The sequence below is a fragment of the Lissotriton helveticus genome, chromosome 7 (genome assembly GCF_964261635.1).
Source record: "Lissotriton helveticus chromosome 7, aLisHel1.1, whole genome shotgun sequence".
Taxonomy (NCBI): domain Eukaryota; kingdom Metazoa; phylum Chordata; class Amphibia; order Caudata; family Salamandridae; genus Lissotriton; species Lissotriton helveticus.
The window spans coordinates 964,056,404-964,073,275 of record NC_136068.1 but is presented as its reverse complement, the minus strand read 5'-3'; the positions used below and the strand labels follow the sequence as shown (position 1 = coordinate 964,073,275).

Below are 16,872 nucleotides of genomic sequence, written 5' to 3'. Positions count from 1 at the left end.
CAAGGATGAGTTCGTCGCGGTGTCTCTCGACTCCAGGATACAACTGCCCTCCTGTCCTGGGGCTGCCTCAGTTATAGGTCTGGCGCCCTTTGATGTCCGGACCCTCGCTCTTGGAGGTCGGGAGGTCTGGGATGAGGGAGTCCAGACACCCAGCAGGGTGGTGGAGCCAGCGCCCGAGGAGGCTGGGGGTGCTCGGCACCTGGCGGGGGAGAGCCGTCGACACTTCGTACTCCCATTGACCTGCCAAGTGGGCCGTTCACCTCCTGGGTGGAGGGTGGTGCCGGGATGTCGGGGCCTGGCCAGGCCCAGGGTTGGGGTCGGGCTGAGGCCGCGCGGCCGCGTGGTGCCGTGTCCAAGATGGCGGCTGGGCCGGGCAATGGTGCTGACGGTGGCCCGGGCCCTGTCCTGCGGGGAGGGAGCGAGCCCTTCATGTGGCCTGTCCAACATGCGTCCCCCCCAGCTGAAGGCGGGGAGAGTCACCCATCTTCTTGGGGACTCTCCTCGTCGAGGCGGAAAAAGCGGGACAGGCCATCCGCGTTGGCGTGGTCTTGGCCGGGTCGATGTTCCACAGTGAAGTCCATCCCCTGCAGGGAGATGGACCAACGTAGTAGTTTCGGGTTTTCCCCCCGCATCTGCATGAGCCATTGCAGGGGTCGATGATCGGTCTGGACCCGGAAGTGGGTGCCGAAGAGATAAGGCCGGAGCTTTTTGAGGGCCCACACCACGGCGAAGGCCTCCCTCTCGATGGTGCTCCAGCGTCGTTCTCGGGCCAGGAGCCGTCTGCTGATGAAAGCCACTGGCTGGTCAAGTCCTTCGGGGTTCAGCTGGGAAAGGACTGCCCCAACGCCATGGTCGGAGGCATCTGTTTGGACGATAAATTCCCGACTGTAGTCGGGGGCCTGGAGCACCGGGGCGGAGCACATGGCGGCCTTCAGCTTCTCGAAGGCCGCTTGACAGTCTGGGGTCCAGTTGACCTTCTTTGGTTGGTTTTTGGAGGTGAGTTCCGTGAGGGGCCCTACGATGCTGCCATAGTCCCTCACGAACCGTCGGTAGTAGCCCGTGAGTCCCAAGAAGGCGCGGACCTCGGTCTGGGTGATGGGGGACTGCCACGACTGGATGGCCGCGATCTTGAGTTGCAGAGGGGCCACCAGACCGCTTCCCACCTGGTGCCCGAGATAGGTCACGGACCCCTGGCCAATTTGGCATTTGCTGGCCTTGATCGTGAGGCCAGCTCGTTGGAGGGCCTGTAGCACCTCTCGGAGGTGGTGGAGGTGGTCGGACCAGTGGTGGCTGTACACAGCGATATCGTCCAGGTAGGCGGCGCTGAATCCTTCGAGTCCTGCCAGGACCTGGTTTACTAGCCGCTGAAAGGTTGCTGGGGCATTCTTCATGCCGAATGGCATGACCTTGAAGTGATAGTGGCCATCCGGGGTAGAGAATGCAGATCGTTCTTGGGCCCGGGGTGTGAGACCGATCTGCCAGTAGCCCGCTGTCAGGTCGAAGATGCTGAGGTAGCGGGCAGCTCCCATGCGGTCGATTAGTTCATCTGCTCGGGGGATGGGGTGTGCGTCTGTTCTGGTGACCGCATTCAAGCCCCGGTAGTCGACGCAGAACCGGAGCTCCGGCGTGGCGCCGGGGGCGGCCGCTTTGGGGACCAGTACCACTGGGCTGGCCCAGGGGCTGTCTGAGGGCTCGATGATCCCGAGGGTGAGCATCTTGGCCACCTCCTCTTGGATGCAGGCCCGTACCCGATCTGGTACGCGGTAGGCCCGATGGCGGATAGGGGGACTGTCTCCCGTGTCCACGTCGTGTAAGCACCAGGGGGTGACCCCTGGGGTGAGGGAGAACAGGGTGGAGAACTGTAGCAGGAGGACTCGGCAGCCTTGGTGCTGTTCCAGGGTGAGGGCCTCCGAGAGTCGGACCCCGTGCACGGAGCCGTCCTTCTCCCGTGACCGTAGGAGGTCAGGGAGGGGTTCGGAGTCCTCCTCGGTTCCATTGTCGGTTGCCATCAGGAGGCTGAGTTCGGAGCGTACAAAGTGGGGTTTCAGTCTATTAGCGTGGAGGACCCGGAGAGGGTTTCGGGAAGATTCCATATCGATGAGATAGGTGACAGGGCTCTTGCGCTCGATTACTTTGAAGGGCCCCGTCCATTTGTCTTGCAGGGCGCATGGTTCGGTGGGAGACATTACCCACACTTGTTGACCGGGTTCAAATTCGATGGAGGATGCATTTCTATCGTACCACCTTTTCATGTCCTCCTGACTGGCCTCCAGGTTTGCTTTTGCCATCTCTCTGAACCTTCTGGTCTGGTTGCGGAGGGTTAGGAGGTACTTGAAAACATCTGGAGGGTTCTTTAGAGGGGGCATTTCCCAGCCTTCTTTGACTAGGCTGAGCGGGCCTCGCACCGGGTGTCCATACAAGAGTTCGAAAGGGCTGAAGCCGAGGGACTTCTGGGGGACTTCTCGGTAGGCAAAGAGAAGGCACGGTAGTAGCACATCCCACTGGCGACGGAGGGGCTCTTCCAACCCCCCAATCATCCCTCTGAGCGTGCGGTTGAACCGCTCAACCAGTCCGTTCCCTTGAGGGTGAAAGGGGGTCGTGAATCGGTAGGTGACCCCACACTGTTGCCAGAGGGACTTCATGTATTTTGAGATAAAGTTCGTACCCCTGTCGCTGACGACTTCTCGGGGGAAGCCCACTCGAGAGAAGATCCCCATCAAGGCTCGACCCACTACTGGGGCTGTTATCGTACGAAGGGGGACCGCCTCAGGATAGCGGGTAGCGTGATCCACCAGGACCAGGATGAAGCGATGTCCCTGTGCTGTTCGGGGGTCCAGGGGCCCCACAATGTCTATTCCCACCCTTTCGAACGGGGTGGTCACCACGGGGAATGGTTGTAGGGGTGCCTTGAGTTTGCGGCCGCTCTTCCCACTGGCCTGGCAGGTCGGGCAGGACCGGCAATGGTTGGATACGTCGTTCCTCATTTTGGGCCAAAAAAAGTGAGTCACCAGGCGGTGGTAGGTCTTGTCTTGGCCCAGGTGCCCGGCCAGGGGGACATCGTGGGCTAGGTTCAACAGGAAGTCTCTGAAGTGGAGGGGCACCACCAGCACTCGCCCGGCCCCCAGTTCTGCGATTTTCTGTTCGCTGTACAAGAGATCATTGTCCCAATAAACCCAGTGGGCCCCGGTGGTGTCTCCTTGGCTCTGGGCGAGCGCTTGCTGTCGCAATCCCTCGAGGGAGGGGCAGGTCTTTTGCTCCTGCCGGAATTGTTCCTGGGTGGGCCCCCCTTCTTGACGCCACTGAGCCAGGTCGGGAAGCTCGGGGGGCTGTGTGGACCCCTCTGGGGTGGGGTCCGGGTGGTCGGTCTGGAGGAAGTCTTCTTCTGGAGTGATCGAGGGCGGAGGCGCTGCCCATTCTGGTTCTTCTGGTCTAGGGATGGTGCGGGTGGCCATGGACCGGGTGGTTACGCATGCCCAGTCCGGGAGACCCAACATCCCCAGATGCTCTCTTCTTTCCACAGCGGCCCACGGGGAGCTCTCGAGATCGTTCCCCAGGAGGCAGTCTACGGGGGCATCGTCACGGACAGTTACTTTCAGCATGCCGGACACTCCTCCCCATTCGAAGGGGACGCAGGCCATCCGACACAGGCTCTCCGAGTTGTCTGCCGATCGGACGGGGCAAAGTACGTTTGGTAGGATTTGTTCTGGGGTCACCAGGTGACAGCGGACGGCCGTCACACTGGCCCCGGTGTCACGCAGGGCCTCGGCCTTGCGCCCATTGATGCTCACCCATTGGCTGTACTTCCGAGTGTTGGCGGGCAGGGGAGTCAGCGGGACCATGTCTCTTCCTCCCAGGCATGCCAGGGTCATGGCGGCGGGTTCCCACTCGAACTGCTCCGACTCATAGGTCTCCGTGTCTTCGGAGATTTGTTCTTCTCCCAGGGCGGCGGCCGCCATCTGGCGGGGCCCGGGGACCTGGTTCTTCGGGCAGGTCGGGTCACTGGCATAGTGGCCGACTCGCTGGCATCGATGACACGTCACGTTAGCTCGGAACCCCGGGCGCATCGGGGGGTTTCCCCGGCCTGCTGGAGCCGGGGTGGCGTTAGTGGGTGCGGCCGGGGCGGCGTCTCTGCCCCGGCCCGGGCCTCCTCCTCCTCCTCGGGGACGATGGTGACCTTGGTTGGTCCTGTTCTGCTCATTCGGCCCACTCCGGGCCACTCGGGTGCTCTCCCACCGGTCAGCCTCGGTGGCGAGCTGCCGGGGTTCAGTCAATTTACTGTCGAGGAGGTGCTGCCTGAGCTCGACAAAGCAGTTGTTGGAGAGGTGCTCCCATACAATGAGATTGAAGAGTTGTTCGTAAGTGGTTACGTTGTTACCCTTGATCCACCCCTCGAAGGCTCGGCTGAAATAGTTCATGTATTCCAACCACGTCGTACCTGGGATCCGGGTGCAGTTGCGGAACCTCTGGCGGTACATTTCGGGTGTAAGTCCATATCGACTGAGGAGGGCGGCCTTCATATGGTCATAGGACGTCATTTGATGGTCCGGAAGCTGCAGCAGGGCATCACGACCCTCGTTGACGAATCTCCCCCATAGACCGGCTCCCCAGTCACTTCGAGCGACCCGGTGGGCGGTCATGGCAATCTCATAGGCTTTGAACCACTGCTGTATGTCGTCGTTCCGGTGATATTCTCGGACCACATCCTTGGGGATGTGGACCTTCTGCTCGGTAGGACCCGGGGAGTGCGGTTGCTCGGGCACCCCTAGGTTTTTGTTCAGTTTGCGTATTTCTATCTCCGCTAGTTTGCACTCGTGCTCGTATGCCAGTCTTTTTTCTTCGAGGTCTCTCTGTCTCTGTTTTTCCTCTCGCTCTTCTCTGAGCCGTAAGTGTTCTAAGTTTATTTTTTGTTCCGCCAGTTTCAATTCTCCGTCTAATCTGAGTCGTGCCAAGTCTAACTCGTGTAATCTATTTTTTTCCCGCTCCTGGATCTCTTCATGGGAGGGGCCTGGTCTCCGTTCCTCCGTCCGGGTGGTGTTGACTTCCGGGGCTGCGGGGTCCCGGGGGGTTGCGGTATTTGTCTCTGTCCAGGCCTCTAGGGCGTTTTTGAAGTCTTCTTTTGTGCTTAGCCCGGTGGTAGCAATGCCTAAGTCCATGCAAAATTGTTTGAGCTCTCGGTGGTTGTATTCTTCCAGCTTTTCCATCTGGAACTTCTCCGCCGATCCGCTCTCTTTGGTCGTCATTGTGGTTTTAGTCGTAGGGTGAGTTACTGTCTGTACGGTACGCGTTGGTTCGGATCGCGCCGCTAGCCACCAATGTTAGACGGGGACCTGGAGGGTCGGCCGAGCACAGTGATCGCACAGACAGGTAACTTCCCCCCCCACAGATGGACACCACACAAAGCTTATGGTAACACCTTTTATAGGCACTTCGGGTAGTAGAGTGGTACGATACAGGGTGATCAGGACACGATGATCCTCTCAATTCTAGTCTCTAGTAAGGGAAGGGGGTAGCGGGACAGTCTTGGTACCCACGGGTACGGGTGTGTAACGGTGATAGCTCACAATCCTCGAGCTCGGTGTTCGGATGGGTCAGACCGCGGCAGCGCCGGCAGGTCCCGAAGAGGTCGTAGGTGGCACGGGCCGCGGCAGCGCCAGCAGGTCCCAACGAGGATGAAGGTTACAACGGGCCGCGGCAGCGCCAGCAGGTCCCACGAGAATGCAGGTTGCAACGGGCCGCGGCAGCGCCAGCAGGTTCCACGAGGATGAAGGTTACAACGGGCCGCGGCAGCGCCAGCAGGTCCCACGAGAATGCAGGTGGCAGAGGGCCGCGGCAGCGCCAGCAGGTCCCACGAGGATGAAGGTTGCAGAGGGCCGCGGCAGCGCCAGCAGGCAGGACAATAGTTCACAAGGCAGGGCTGTGGCAGCGCCAACAGTCCGTCAAGGATGAGTTCGTCGCGGTGTCTCTCGACTCCAGGATACAACTGCCCTCCTGTCCTGGGGCTGCCTCAGTTATAGGTCTGGCGCCCTTTGATGTCCGGACCCTCGCTCTTGGAGGTCGGGAGGTCTGGGATGAGGGAGTCCAGACACCCAGCAGGGGGGTGGAGCCAGCGCCCGAGGAGGCTGGGGGTGCTCGGCACCTGGCGGGGGAGAGCCGTCGACACTTCGTACTCCCATTGACCTGCCAAGTGGGCCGTTCACCTCCTGGGTGGAGGGTGGTGCCGGGATGTCGGGGCCTGGCCAGGCCCAGGGTTGGGGTCGGGCTGAGGCCGCGCGGCCGCGTGGTGCCGTGTCCAAGATGGCGGCTGGGCCGGGCAATGGTGCTGACGGTGGCCCGGGCCCTGTCCTGCGGGGAGGGAGCGAGCCCTTCATGTGGCCTGTCCAACAAATACGCTAAACAGCTTTGCTTTGGTCTGATGGATTCCTTGACAAGCGCCGGGATGCTCAAGGGTAACCGTGCGCTATATAAGACTCAAATAAATAAAATAAATAAATAAATAAATAACTTGGTTGACCATCTCTGCCAAACAAAAGTGTATGTTTTAGAATTAAAGACATACAGGCCTGTCAGCAGACATTTACCGGAACTGTCGTACACTCTTAGAATACTCCCTTCTTTCCCACTGAGGCAGTGTCAAGCACCCTTTGTCACAGAAGTTCTCCCTTAAACCGTGTTAGAAACCGTGTTAGAAGATGCCTGCGAGGCATAGCTTACAACATCTGTATGCCCAAGTGCTTAGATAATGCACTGACTCTCCATCCTCCTTCTGCAACACCACCACTAAGCCCCATATCTCTTTAACAAATTGAGCGAACAGTGAGCCCATCGCAGTGGTTATATCCTTTTGCCTTTTTTTCTCCCCCCCCCCGAAAAACCTATCCTGATGCAATAGATTTCAAGCAGTTGGAATCGATCTTCATTGGCTCTAGAGCTGAGTGGGTGAATGGGAGTAGGAGTGGGGTCTTCATCCGCCAAAGGTCGATAACATTAGTTATTTGTTTTTGTGGGAGTTTTACATAGCACAAACTCGACCTGAAGGTTTCGGAGTGCTTTAGTGAGCATCAGTTGCGTTACAGGCGGACACATTCATTTTGCTAGGCACGTTAATCACGTGATTTGCCCAGAATCACAGGATGCTGAGCGTCCCTGCCAGTATTGACTTCACATGACTGTGTGCCTTATTTAGAAGCCTGGGCTCGTGCACACGTTAACCCGGTGTCAATAAGAAGCACAAAGTTGTCTTTGAAACAGCATATATCGACCCGCTGCTTCTTCACAAAGAAGGCAGTGATGCCTCGGATTGCACAGCGCCCGCCATATTTCAATGAAAAATGCAACTTCATATTTAAGCCGCACATATTACGGTCTTTGCTCTCACTCCCCGAGTGACCTGTGACCCCTGAGTAATAAAATATGCATGCTTGGATATGTGACCTTTTACTATGCTGAATTCATCACGGATTACAAATAATCATCGTAATTTGGAAGGGATACATAAACAAGCACCTACGGGCACACGGACAGCGGGAGGGAGGGAGGGCGGGAACACGAACAGCGGGAGGGGGGGCCGGAACGGGCACACGGACAGCGGGAGGGGGGGGCGGGAACGGAGAGCGGGACATCGCGCAACCCACCCCTGCAAAGGACACTTCCGAAATGGTGGAAAACAAAGCTGTAAAAAAAAAAAACACCGCCCACCGCTGCATGACGATCGCAAGGGGGCGGGATGAGTAAAAATGGCCGGAACGCCCACGAATCTGCTCCGGCCATGACGGACAGATCTCTGTTCCAATGGCTAGCCTCCATTTATGGAGCTAGCCAATGGAACAGAGGGGCGGGACATGAGTACACATCTCTAGACATAAGCTTTTGCCCTGCGCGGAAAGTCTGCTGCGCAGCCTTTCGGCGAGGCGAAACCTAAAAAACGAGCTTGATAAAATGAGTCATTTAGGGAACACACGATTGCAAATTTTAAAGGTAGCATCTCGCAGCATTTAACAGAATTCAGCCACAGGCACAGCAGGGAACAAAAGGAAGCCTGTCAGATGATGCTGTTTTGCAGAAGTATCCTCTGCACTGTTTGCTGAGCTCAGCTTTTTTTCATGGACAGTAATGAAGGGATTCCCTGGAGTCGTATATCCTAATTACTGTCCCGAGCTTAAATACCGTTCCGCGCCCGAAGCACAAGACAAGATGCTGCAATATGTGACTGTGATCTTGCAATATGATTTATTTGATTTGAAGTGCAAAAATCAAGATGTCTAATACAATTGTAATTGATTAGCGAAAGAACATAAACTGAGAATTAACATCAGTGTTTCCCCAAGAATCATATAGCGATGTCCATACAATTGTGTAGGTGCATACATTTAGAATGGTGCATATTTCTAAAAGGAGAGCATTACTGATAGATGGCCCTTAGAGGTACTTTTGTGTAGGTTTAGTCTGGGCCGGGTCTCATGGTACGCTAAGACCCCTCCATTTCTATTATACTTTTTCATGTTCTGACAATTTAAAATTTGCTAACATTCGTGCCAAGAATTTTCAATTCTATTAAGGACAGGAGGCGAGGATTATGCTTATCTCAATTTCTTTACTGAAACACAGCAGCCAATAAAAACACAGTAAAGAAACGAAAAACGACATTACCCATAAACCCTGGGTAACCATAGAGTACATAAACAGTATATAAAGAGTCATAGAGGTCACCACTTCCTCTTTCTTTGTCCAGAACCAAAAAGGAATAACAACGACAAGTCCAGCAATCCATTAAGGATGTCCCACGGAGAAGTCATCATCTGGATGAAGGGACGAAGGAACTTCCCATAGCCACAGGAACAACAGTAGACCAATGAAGAGAAGAAACTCGCAACACACCTCATTTAAGGTCGGAGCCTGGAGGAAATAAAAAACAGAGCCGTAAAGGCCATTCCAAAGAAAGACTTACAAAGTTTAAAACAGGGCGGGGAAAAAAGAGAATAATCAACATAATGATACAGCAATAATGCAGAATTAATACAATATAAACTGTAAATAAGGGTGGGATAATCCTCGCCTCCTGTCCTTAATAGAATTGAAAATTCTTGGCACGAATGTTAGCAAATTTAAAATTCTATGTCAGGACGGAGGCTCCGATTATGCTTGTTCAAAGCTCATCCACCACAACAGAAGCAACATCAACAATAGGTTTGAAATAAAACCTTTTGAATACAGATTCCGAAGACCAATCAGCGGCCTTCATGATATCCTGGAGGCCGACCCCCAAGGAAAAAGCCTTTGAAGCCATGGCTCCCCGAGTAGAATGGGCACCAAAGACGGAAACGTCAATGCCCGCTTCCAACATGAGCCAGCGTACCCAACGTGCCAGGGTAGCGGGAGAGACAGGCTTAAAAGGCTTTTGCAAAGCTATAAGCAGTTGACCCTGCAAATCATGTCGAAAAGGTGCAGTACTCACCTCGTAATCCTTAAGGTATTGAACCACACACAGTTTCGGATTGTGTGGCAATGAAGGATAAGACTCAGAAGATGTGTTACATTTAGTACGGCGAGAAATGGCAAAAGAAACACCTTCCGGAGAAAAAGTGCGTCCGGCAAGATCCAGAGCACAAACATCTGACACGCGCTTGCAGGACAACAGGCATAGCAACATAGTGAGTTTGGCTGATAGTTGCTTACGAGAAAGCAAGGAATTAGCCGGCCAGGAACTCAAGAAACGTAAAACCACGGAGACATCCCATAAGGCGACATACTTAGGGCAAGGAGGTTTTACCATCCGAACGCCTCTGAGCAATTTGGAAACCAAAGGATGCTCCCCAATAGGTTTAATATCCACAGCAACATGACCAGCAGAAATAGCAGAACGAAAGTTATTTATCGTTCTGTAAGCCAAACCCGAAGAAGCAAGAGAAGCAAGAAAATTCAGAACTAACGTGACATCTGCAGAAGAGGGATCCACTGACCATTGAGTACACCAATCACACCACCGTTTCCAAGCTGACGCATAACGTTTGTGGGTGTTGGGGGCCCAAGCTTCGCCGATAAATCGGGCAGCGTCTGAAGAAAGGCCTGAGACTTGCCAGCGTCCCCCGAAATTCGCCACGCCACCAGATGGAGATGATCCGAAAGAATGAGGGGGTGAGGCTTCAGAAGAGGGTCCAGCAACAGGTTCCACCTGTTGGGGAGAAGGAGCGGCGGAGAGCAACTCATCTCCAGAAGCACTGGAAACCACGCCTGAGCCCTCCAAAGAGGAGTGATGAGAATGAGATCCGAGAGAAACCGCCTTGTGCGGGTTAGAACCCTGGGAATCAACATGAAGGGAGGAAATGCACAGCACAGGTGAGACGGCCAAGACTAGAGAAAGGCATCCATGGCGAGAGCCTCCGGATCCGGACGCCAGCTGTAAAACAGGGGAAGTTGACTGTTCAGGCGAGAGGCAAAAAGATCCATGTGGCATGGTCCCCAAGTCCGGGACAATGTCCGAAACACCCGAGGGTGAAGACTCCAGTCGCTGTAATCCCGCAGATGGCGAGAGTTCCAATCCGCAATACGATTGTCGCGACCAGGAAGGTATTCGGCAATAATCGTGATATGGCGCTGAAGTCACAGATGCCAGAAGTCCTTCGCAATTTCCGACAGAAGTTTGGACTTCGTGCCCCCGAGCTTGTTGACATACCTCACCGCTGAAATGTTGTCCATGCAGAGGAGAATGCAACAGTTCGTCGCCTGAGGGGAGAGACAACGGATCGCGAAAGAGCCCGCAAGAAGCTCTAGACAGTTGATGTGGAGGGATAACTCCTCCTGGGACCAACGACCCCCGGTCGTCAGAGAACCGCACCGGGCTCCCCAACCCCAAAGACTCGCATCTGACTCCATAACCACGTCTGGAGTCTTCCCGAATAGTGCACGACCGTTCCAGGACTCCATGTGGTCCAGCCACCACAACATTTCCAAACGAGCCTCCTCCGAAAGAGGAATGAGATCTGAGTAGCGAAGGCCCTTCTGAAGATGTTTGATCTTGAGGCGCTGAAGAGCGTGATAATGTAAGGGACCCGGAAAAATGGCTTGGATGGAAGAGGACAACAGACCCACGATCCGAGCCACTGACCGCAAAGAGACCACCTGTTTGGACAATACCAAGCGCAATTCCCGTTTGATCGCTCTGATTTTCTGGCCGGTAAGAAGGAGCTGACAGGCCAAAGAGTCGATGCGGAACCCGAGAAAGTCCATCTTCTGCGAGGGTTGAAAATCTGACTTCAGAGGGTTGACAAGAAAACCCAGAGACTGTAAGAGATCTATGGACCATTGTAAATGAAGTTGCAGAAGAAGAGGGCAATGAGCCATCAAAAGAATGTCGTTGAGGTAGACAATCAAACGGACTCCACGGGCCCGCAAAGATTCCATCACGGGGCGCATGAGCTTCGTAAAGCACCATGGAGCGGAAGAAAGACCGACAGGGAGGACAGTGTACTCAAACCATTTCCCCAGCCACTGAAACTGAAGGAAGCGACGATGAGGAACATAGATCGGCACAGACAGATAGGTGTCTTTCAGGTCCAGACGGACCATCCAGTCCCCTTCTTGAAGAAGATCTCGAAGAAGATGGATACCCTCCCTCTTGAAATGACGGTATACAACTCCGCCATTGAAATCTTTGAGGTTGAGGACCAGACGTGAACCCCCTCCTTTTTTCTCTACTAGAAAAATGTTGCTGACAAAGCCGTCGGGATGACGGGAAGAATGAACGATGGCCCCTTTCGCCAGAAGAGAGTCGACTTCTTCGGAGATGAAGTCCTGATCTAGTTGGGAAAAAACAAGGGGAAAAGGAAGGCGGTGTTGGAGAGGGCGTTTGTAAAACTCTAGTTTGAAGCCTTGCACCGTCTCCAACACCCAGGCATCGCTGGAGATTAGCCGCCAATTGTGGAGAAAAAATGTTAGTCTGCCCCCCAAAACAACATCGGAAGCTAGAATCAAGCTTACCTGAGTTGGAGGAATCTTGACGTCCTCCGTGGGCTCCTCCATAGCCGCCTTTGTTGTAGTTGCCTCTGCCCTTGCGTGAAGGGTAGAATCTGGATTTGCCAGAACCATAGTTGTCTTGGCCGCTTCCTCTGTGGGACTGACCACCTCGCTGGTTAGGCTGGTTACCTCCCCGGCCGGTCGAACGTCCCCTTCGTCCGGCCCATCCGAAAACCGGACGGAAGGCACGACGCAAATTGGTTTGCGCCTTGTCGAGGCCACTGAACGTTGCCACAAAGTTTGTCAATTCTTTCAAAAAGGGAGGACCAAAGAGAAAGCCTTGCGCCATTGAACCTGACTCGGAGGGGGCGAGATCCGTCAACTTAGGATCCAACTTCATCAGAATGGAACGGCGACGTTTGCAGGACAGGGCACAATTTGCATTGCCCAGAATGCAGATGGCCCTCTGAGACCATCCTACTAATTCCTCAGGATCAATCATAGAGTTGGAATTTTTTGCACAATATGCCAAATCTAAAATCTTAGTCAAGGGACCCAAAAGATCCAATAATTTGTCCTGGAAGGACCTCCAAGATCTGTCCAGACCTTTTTTCGGATCCTTGGAATATTTGCGCATGTAGGTAACCATAGTTGGATCAACTTCTGGAGTATCCGCCAACTTATCAGCTAGAACCGGACGGGGACACTCAGAGCGCAAGCGTGCGCGAACATCCTTTTCAAAAGGCCTACGAATGTGTGATTGTACATAGTCCGCTACCTCAGGAGAGGGAAGCCAGGCAGAAGAATTGGGGTGGATAATGTCATCCGGATCAAATGTTAACACCTGGGGAGTGGAAGAAGCATCTACGAAATGCTCTTTGCGAGCCTTCTTCTTAGGAGGTGGAACCGCAGCTTCAGAAGAAGTGTCAGTGGAGGAAGAATCATCAATAATGGGAGAAACCTGCTGCGCCTTCACATAAGTGGATGATTTTTTGGAAGATTTTGAAGAAGATAGATTCTTGGCCAATTTAACAAAATCTGCCATATGAGGATTCTTAGGTGACTTTTTTGAGCGTCCTGACTTAGGTAGGCAGCCCTGCTGAGTGGCATACTCTGATAAATGCCGTTTCAGAGGGGCGATAGCTTGGTACAAGACCTGGTCCATATATTCAGCACCTTCAGAGCCAGCCGGCTCTTCCTCAGCTTAATAGTAATCATCCTCGTCCTCATAATAGTCACCCATTATGACCTTTTGTAAAGGAAATATGCCCAATGAGGAGAAGAAAATATATTGACACCCAAAGGGCAATGCAGGGGGAGTGTATACCCCAAAGCAAGCCAAAATGTAGCAGGAAGTAACCTGTCAAATTGTTTAAAGTGTGGAGGGAGGGCTTGCTAAAGCACTCTAGGCAAAACCTTATTTAAAAATTATTACAGAGTGCGTTGGGGACTGGTGAGTGGCTCGTGGTGCATACTCGTGAGACCAACGGCTGACGCTGAGCCAGGATGTCTGGCAGTCGGGGAGCAGTTGTCACCCTCCTTAGACTGGCCCTGCTCTGCTTGTTGGGCCGGGTCACCGCAGCTGACTGTGGAGACTTTAGTTCCTGTGAAGACTGCCTCAATGTCACTAGTCTAAACTGTACATGGCGTACATGCTCACTTGAGGCAAACGGCAGTAGCTGTGTAAATAAAACGGATGTTTCAAATAACTGTACTGTTATTGATGAAGTTTCACAATGTTCTGTAAATTCATCTGCTGCCCCTTCTGAATCCACAAGCGTTTCGGTTCCAACCACTCCTACAACTGCAAACCACACTACAAACGTAACTACTGCTGCTCCTACTGCTGCACCAACAATCACCACTAATACTACAACAACTACAGGTGCGGCTAACACCACGGTGACTCCTACCAAATTTTCTCCAAATCAAGCCACCTTTGACGCAGCAAGTTTCATTGGTGGCATTGTTCTCGTTTTGGGAGTGCAGGCAGTGATCTTCTTCCTTTATAAATTTTGCAAGTGCAAGGACAGAAACTACCATATTGTCTAAGATGTGCCATTCTGCTACTGCTGACAGCTCGCCAATAATATTGCATATTGTTCAAACCAAAATCCGTTCTGTTCTTGAGATTTTCTCATTTATGACAGTGTTTCCAAATACCCTTAATGAGGAAGACAGCAGGACACTTTCCCGGAACATATGGTGAAAAGAAATGTGCATACTTCTATGCACGCACATGCTGCATGCAACCTTGTGGTGGCTGTTTTACATGTTAGTTAATGCAACTATTGATATTTTTTTCTTCCTATGCCAAAGGTGCATTTTATGGTTAATTTCGATACCCTTGAAAACTGTGTCAAAAATTGACAGGCCTATGACAAAACAGTACTTCTGCTAGTGTACTTTGTTATTGTTCATAAAAGGGCAGTATCTTGCAATCCTATTTATAGCATACCTTTCGAAAGTACTAAATCAATGACGTGTTAGAAATTGGGTGGGGATGAGGTGTGTGATTTGGGACAATTTGTGGTTTTGCATACACTAGAAAACTACCAGATAGGTTTGTAAAATTGCTTGGACTGTAACACATTAGGCAAAGTCAATTTTTCTACATTAGAAATAAACTATGTCTTATGGGGTTTGCAGTACCGTTGGGGAAAAGTCAATGTTAATGAAGTATTTGTTCAAGGTCTATATTTTTCAGCAAGTTAAAACGCTGCACTATCTATTCTGCCCGAGCTAAAGAGTGCCTTAACCTCATGAGCGCTACCGCGTTTTCCCGCTGTGCGCTAAAAAAAAAAAAATGGCTTGTTTATGACAAAGCCAGCTCGTCATCCGTGCAGCGCAGGTAACGCCGATGACGAGCTGGCTTTGTCATCAGCACCGAAGGGGTTAAAGACTAGTAACACTAGAAAGCATCTCTGAATCGTTCTTGCCATATTTGAATAACGTTGAGTAGGACGCGCGTCTCTCAGCCCCGCTCCCACTCCACTAAAATACCTACAGGCGCAGATAGCAAGCCTGCAACGGGGGGTGAGCACACGCCCCCGACAACCAAGCGGCATTAAAGAAACGGCCGGTAAGCAGCAGCGCGAACAAAGGAACCGGAGTGTTCCAATTAGCATACAACAATAGCGCAAGCCGATATAAACAAAGCGCAAGCAATTACAACAAAGCGCGCTCAATTATAATAAAGTTGAAAAGCACAATAATGCAATAGTAAGTAAAAGGACTTAACTGGCTGCGGAGCAGCAAAGAAAGAGGAAGTGGTGACCTCTATGACTCTTTATATACTGTTTATGTACTCTATGGTTACCCAGGGTTTATGGGTAATGTAGTTTTTCGTTTCTTTACTGTGTTTTTATTGGCTGCTGTGTTTCAGTAAAGAAATTGAGATAAGCATAATCGGAGCCTCCGTCCTGACATAGAATAGAGGTACAGACTGATCAGAAAGTTAGAGGAGGTATGCGTGTGCTTTATTATAATGTCAGTGGAAGAGAGGCCGCCATATGCCCACATCAAGGGTATATTGCCTATATAGTACATACCTTTGGGCCTACACAGTGGTACATTGATCGTGATTACACTTAGGTAAGCCCAAATGGGCTCTACATGGGTGGACAAGATGAAACACACCACAAAACTCAGCTTCTCTGTGCATCTTCTTTCCATATTCATCCACCTGCTATTTCAAGAAGAGGCATAGGCCAGCCACACTGTGGGAGACCGAGACATTCTTTGGGGTCAAGCTTCTCATACCGGCTGACTCCCGAGACCGCCGCAGGATTCCCTGTGTCCCGCACTCCCGCCGCCGCAGTCCACATCCAGCAGCGGCCGCAGCGTGGAGGGGGGACCTCTTCTGCACTACAAGCCCCAGACGCCCCAGCGGCGGAAGCAGCCGCTACACGTAATCTTCGTGCCAGGAGGCGCACAAAAGGGAACGTAGCCCCGGTGGAGTGGGGGACCGAGACATTCTTTGGGGGCAAGCTTCTCATACCTGCTGACTCCTGAGACCGCCGCAGGATTCCCTGTGTACCGCACTCCCGCCGTCGCAGTCCACATCCAGCAGCGGCCGCAGCGTGGAGGGGGACCTCTTCTGCACTACAAGCCCCAGACGCCCCAGCGGCGGAAGCAGCCGCTACATGTAATCTTCGCGCCAGGAGGCGCACAAAAGGGAACGTAGCCCCGGTGGAGCGGGGAACCGAGACATTCTGTGGGGGCAAGCTTCTCATACCTGCTGACTCCCGAGACCGCCGCAGGATTCCCTGTGTCCCGCACTCCCGCCGCCACAGTCCACATCCAGCAGCGGCCGCAGCGTGGAGGGGGGACCTCTTCTGCACTACAAGCCCCAGACGCCCCAGTGGCGGAAGCAGCCGCTACACGTAATCTTCGCGCCAGGAGGCGCACAAAAGGGAACGTAGCCCCTGCGGCGCGGGACCGCGCGCGGGACTAGCCGGAATAAGCCCGGGCAAAGGGCGGGCCCTCTGTGGCCCGAGGAGGCCGGGCCGGGCCACCCCCCCCAACATTCCATTCCTCACCTTAAAGGGGCTCAAGGTACTGTTTATTGAGTTTAACTGGACTTCCAGGAAGTGGAAAAACTTGAGTACTGGTTGTGTGTTACGCTAAAGTATTGAACTATGGGGAAAAGGAGGTTAATGGAGGGAGGGGTGCCAACTGTTCCAAAAAAAGGGAAAAAGGCAAAAACAAAATCGCATTCTGCAAACAACTGTGTGCTCACGAGAATAGAAGCAACTGGAGAAGATTGTGTTGAAGTATTAGGAGGGGGTAGCGAAAGCGGCTCACCGGTCATCAATGATAACATTGACGAGGCTTTAAGGCTTGCTGGGAAAAGGGTGATTCCCGCTATGTTCAGTAAAAAAATTACTTCCCCCTCCGGTCTGTGAGGTACATTTGCCGGCA

The 16,872-nt window shown here is 53.0% G+C and overlaps 1 protein-coding gene across 1 annotated transcript; it reads left to right on the top strand.

Annotated features, from left to right (window-relative positions):
• Positions 1 to 13,392: 13,392 nt before the first annotated feature.
• Positions 13,393 to 14,071, top strand: LOC144767158 (sialomucin core protein 24-like). Its single transcript, XM_078650738.1, has one exon. The coding sequence runs from the start codon at positions 13,456 to 13,458 to the stop codon at positions 13,999 to 14,001; it is 546 nt and encodes a 181-aa protein (XP_078506864.1). The 5' UTR covers positions 13,393 to 13,455; the 3' UTR covers positions 14,002 to 14,071.
• Positions 14,072 to 16,872: the final 2,801 nt, after the last annotated feature.

What these genes read in the sequence shown, in the direction of transcription:
- LOC144767158 (XM_078650738.1), top strand. Translation starts at nt 13,456, where the DNA reads ATGTCTGGCAGTCGGGGAGCAGTTGTCACCCTCCTTAGACTGGCCCTG.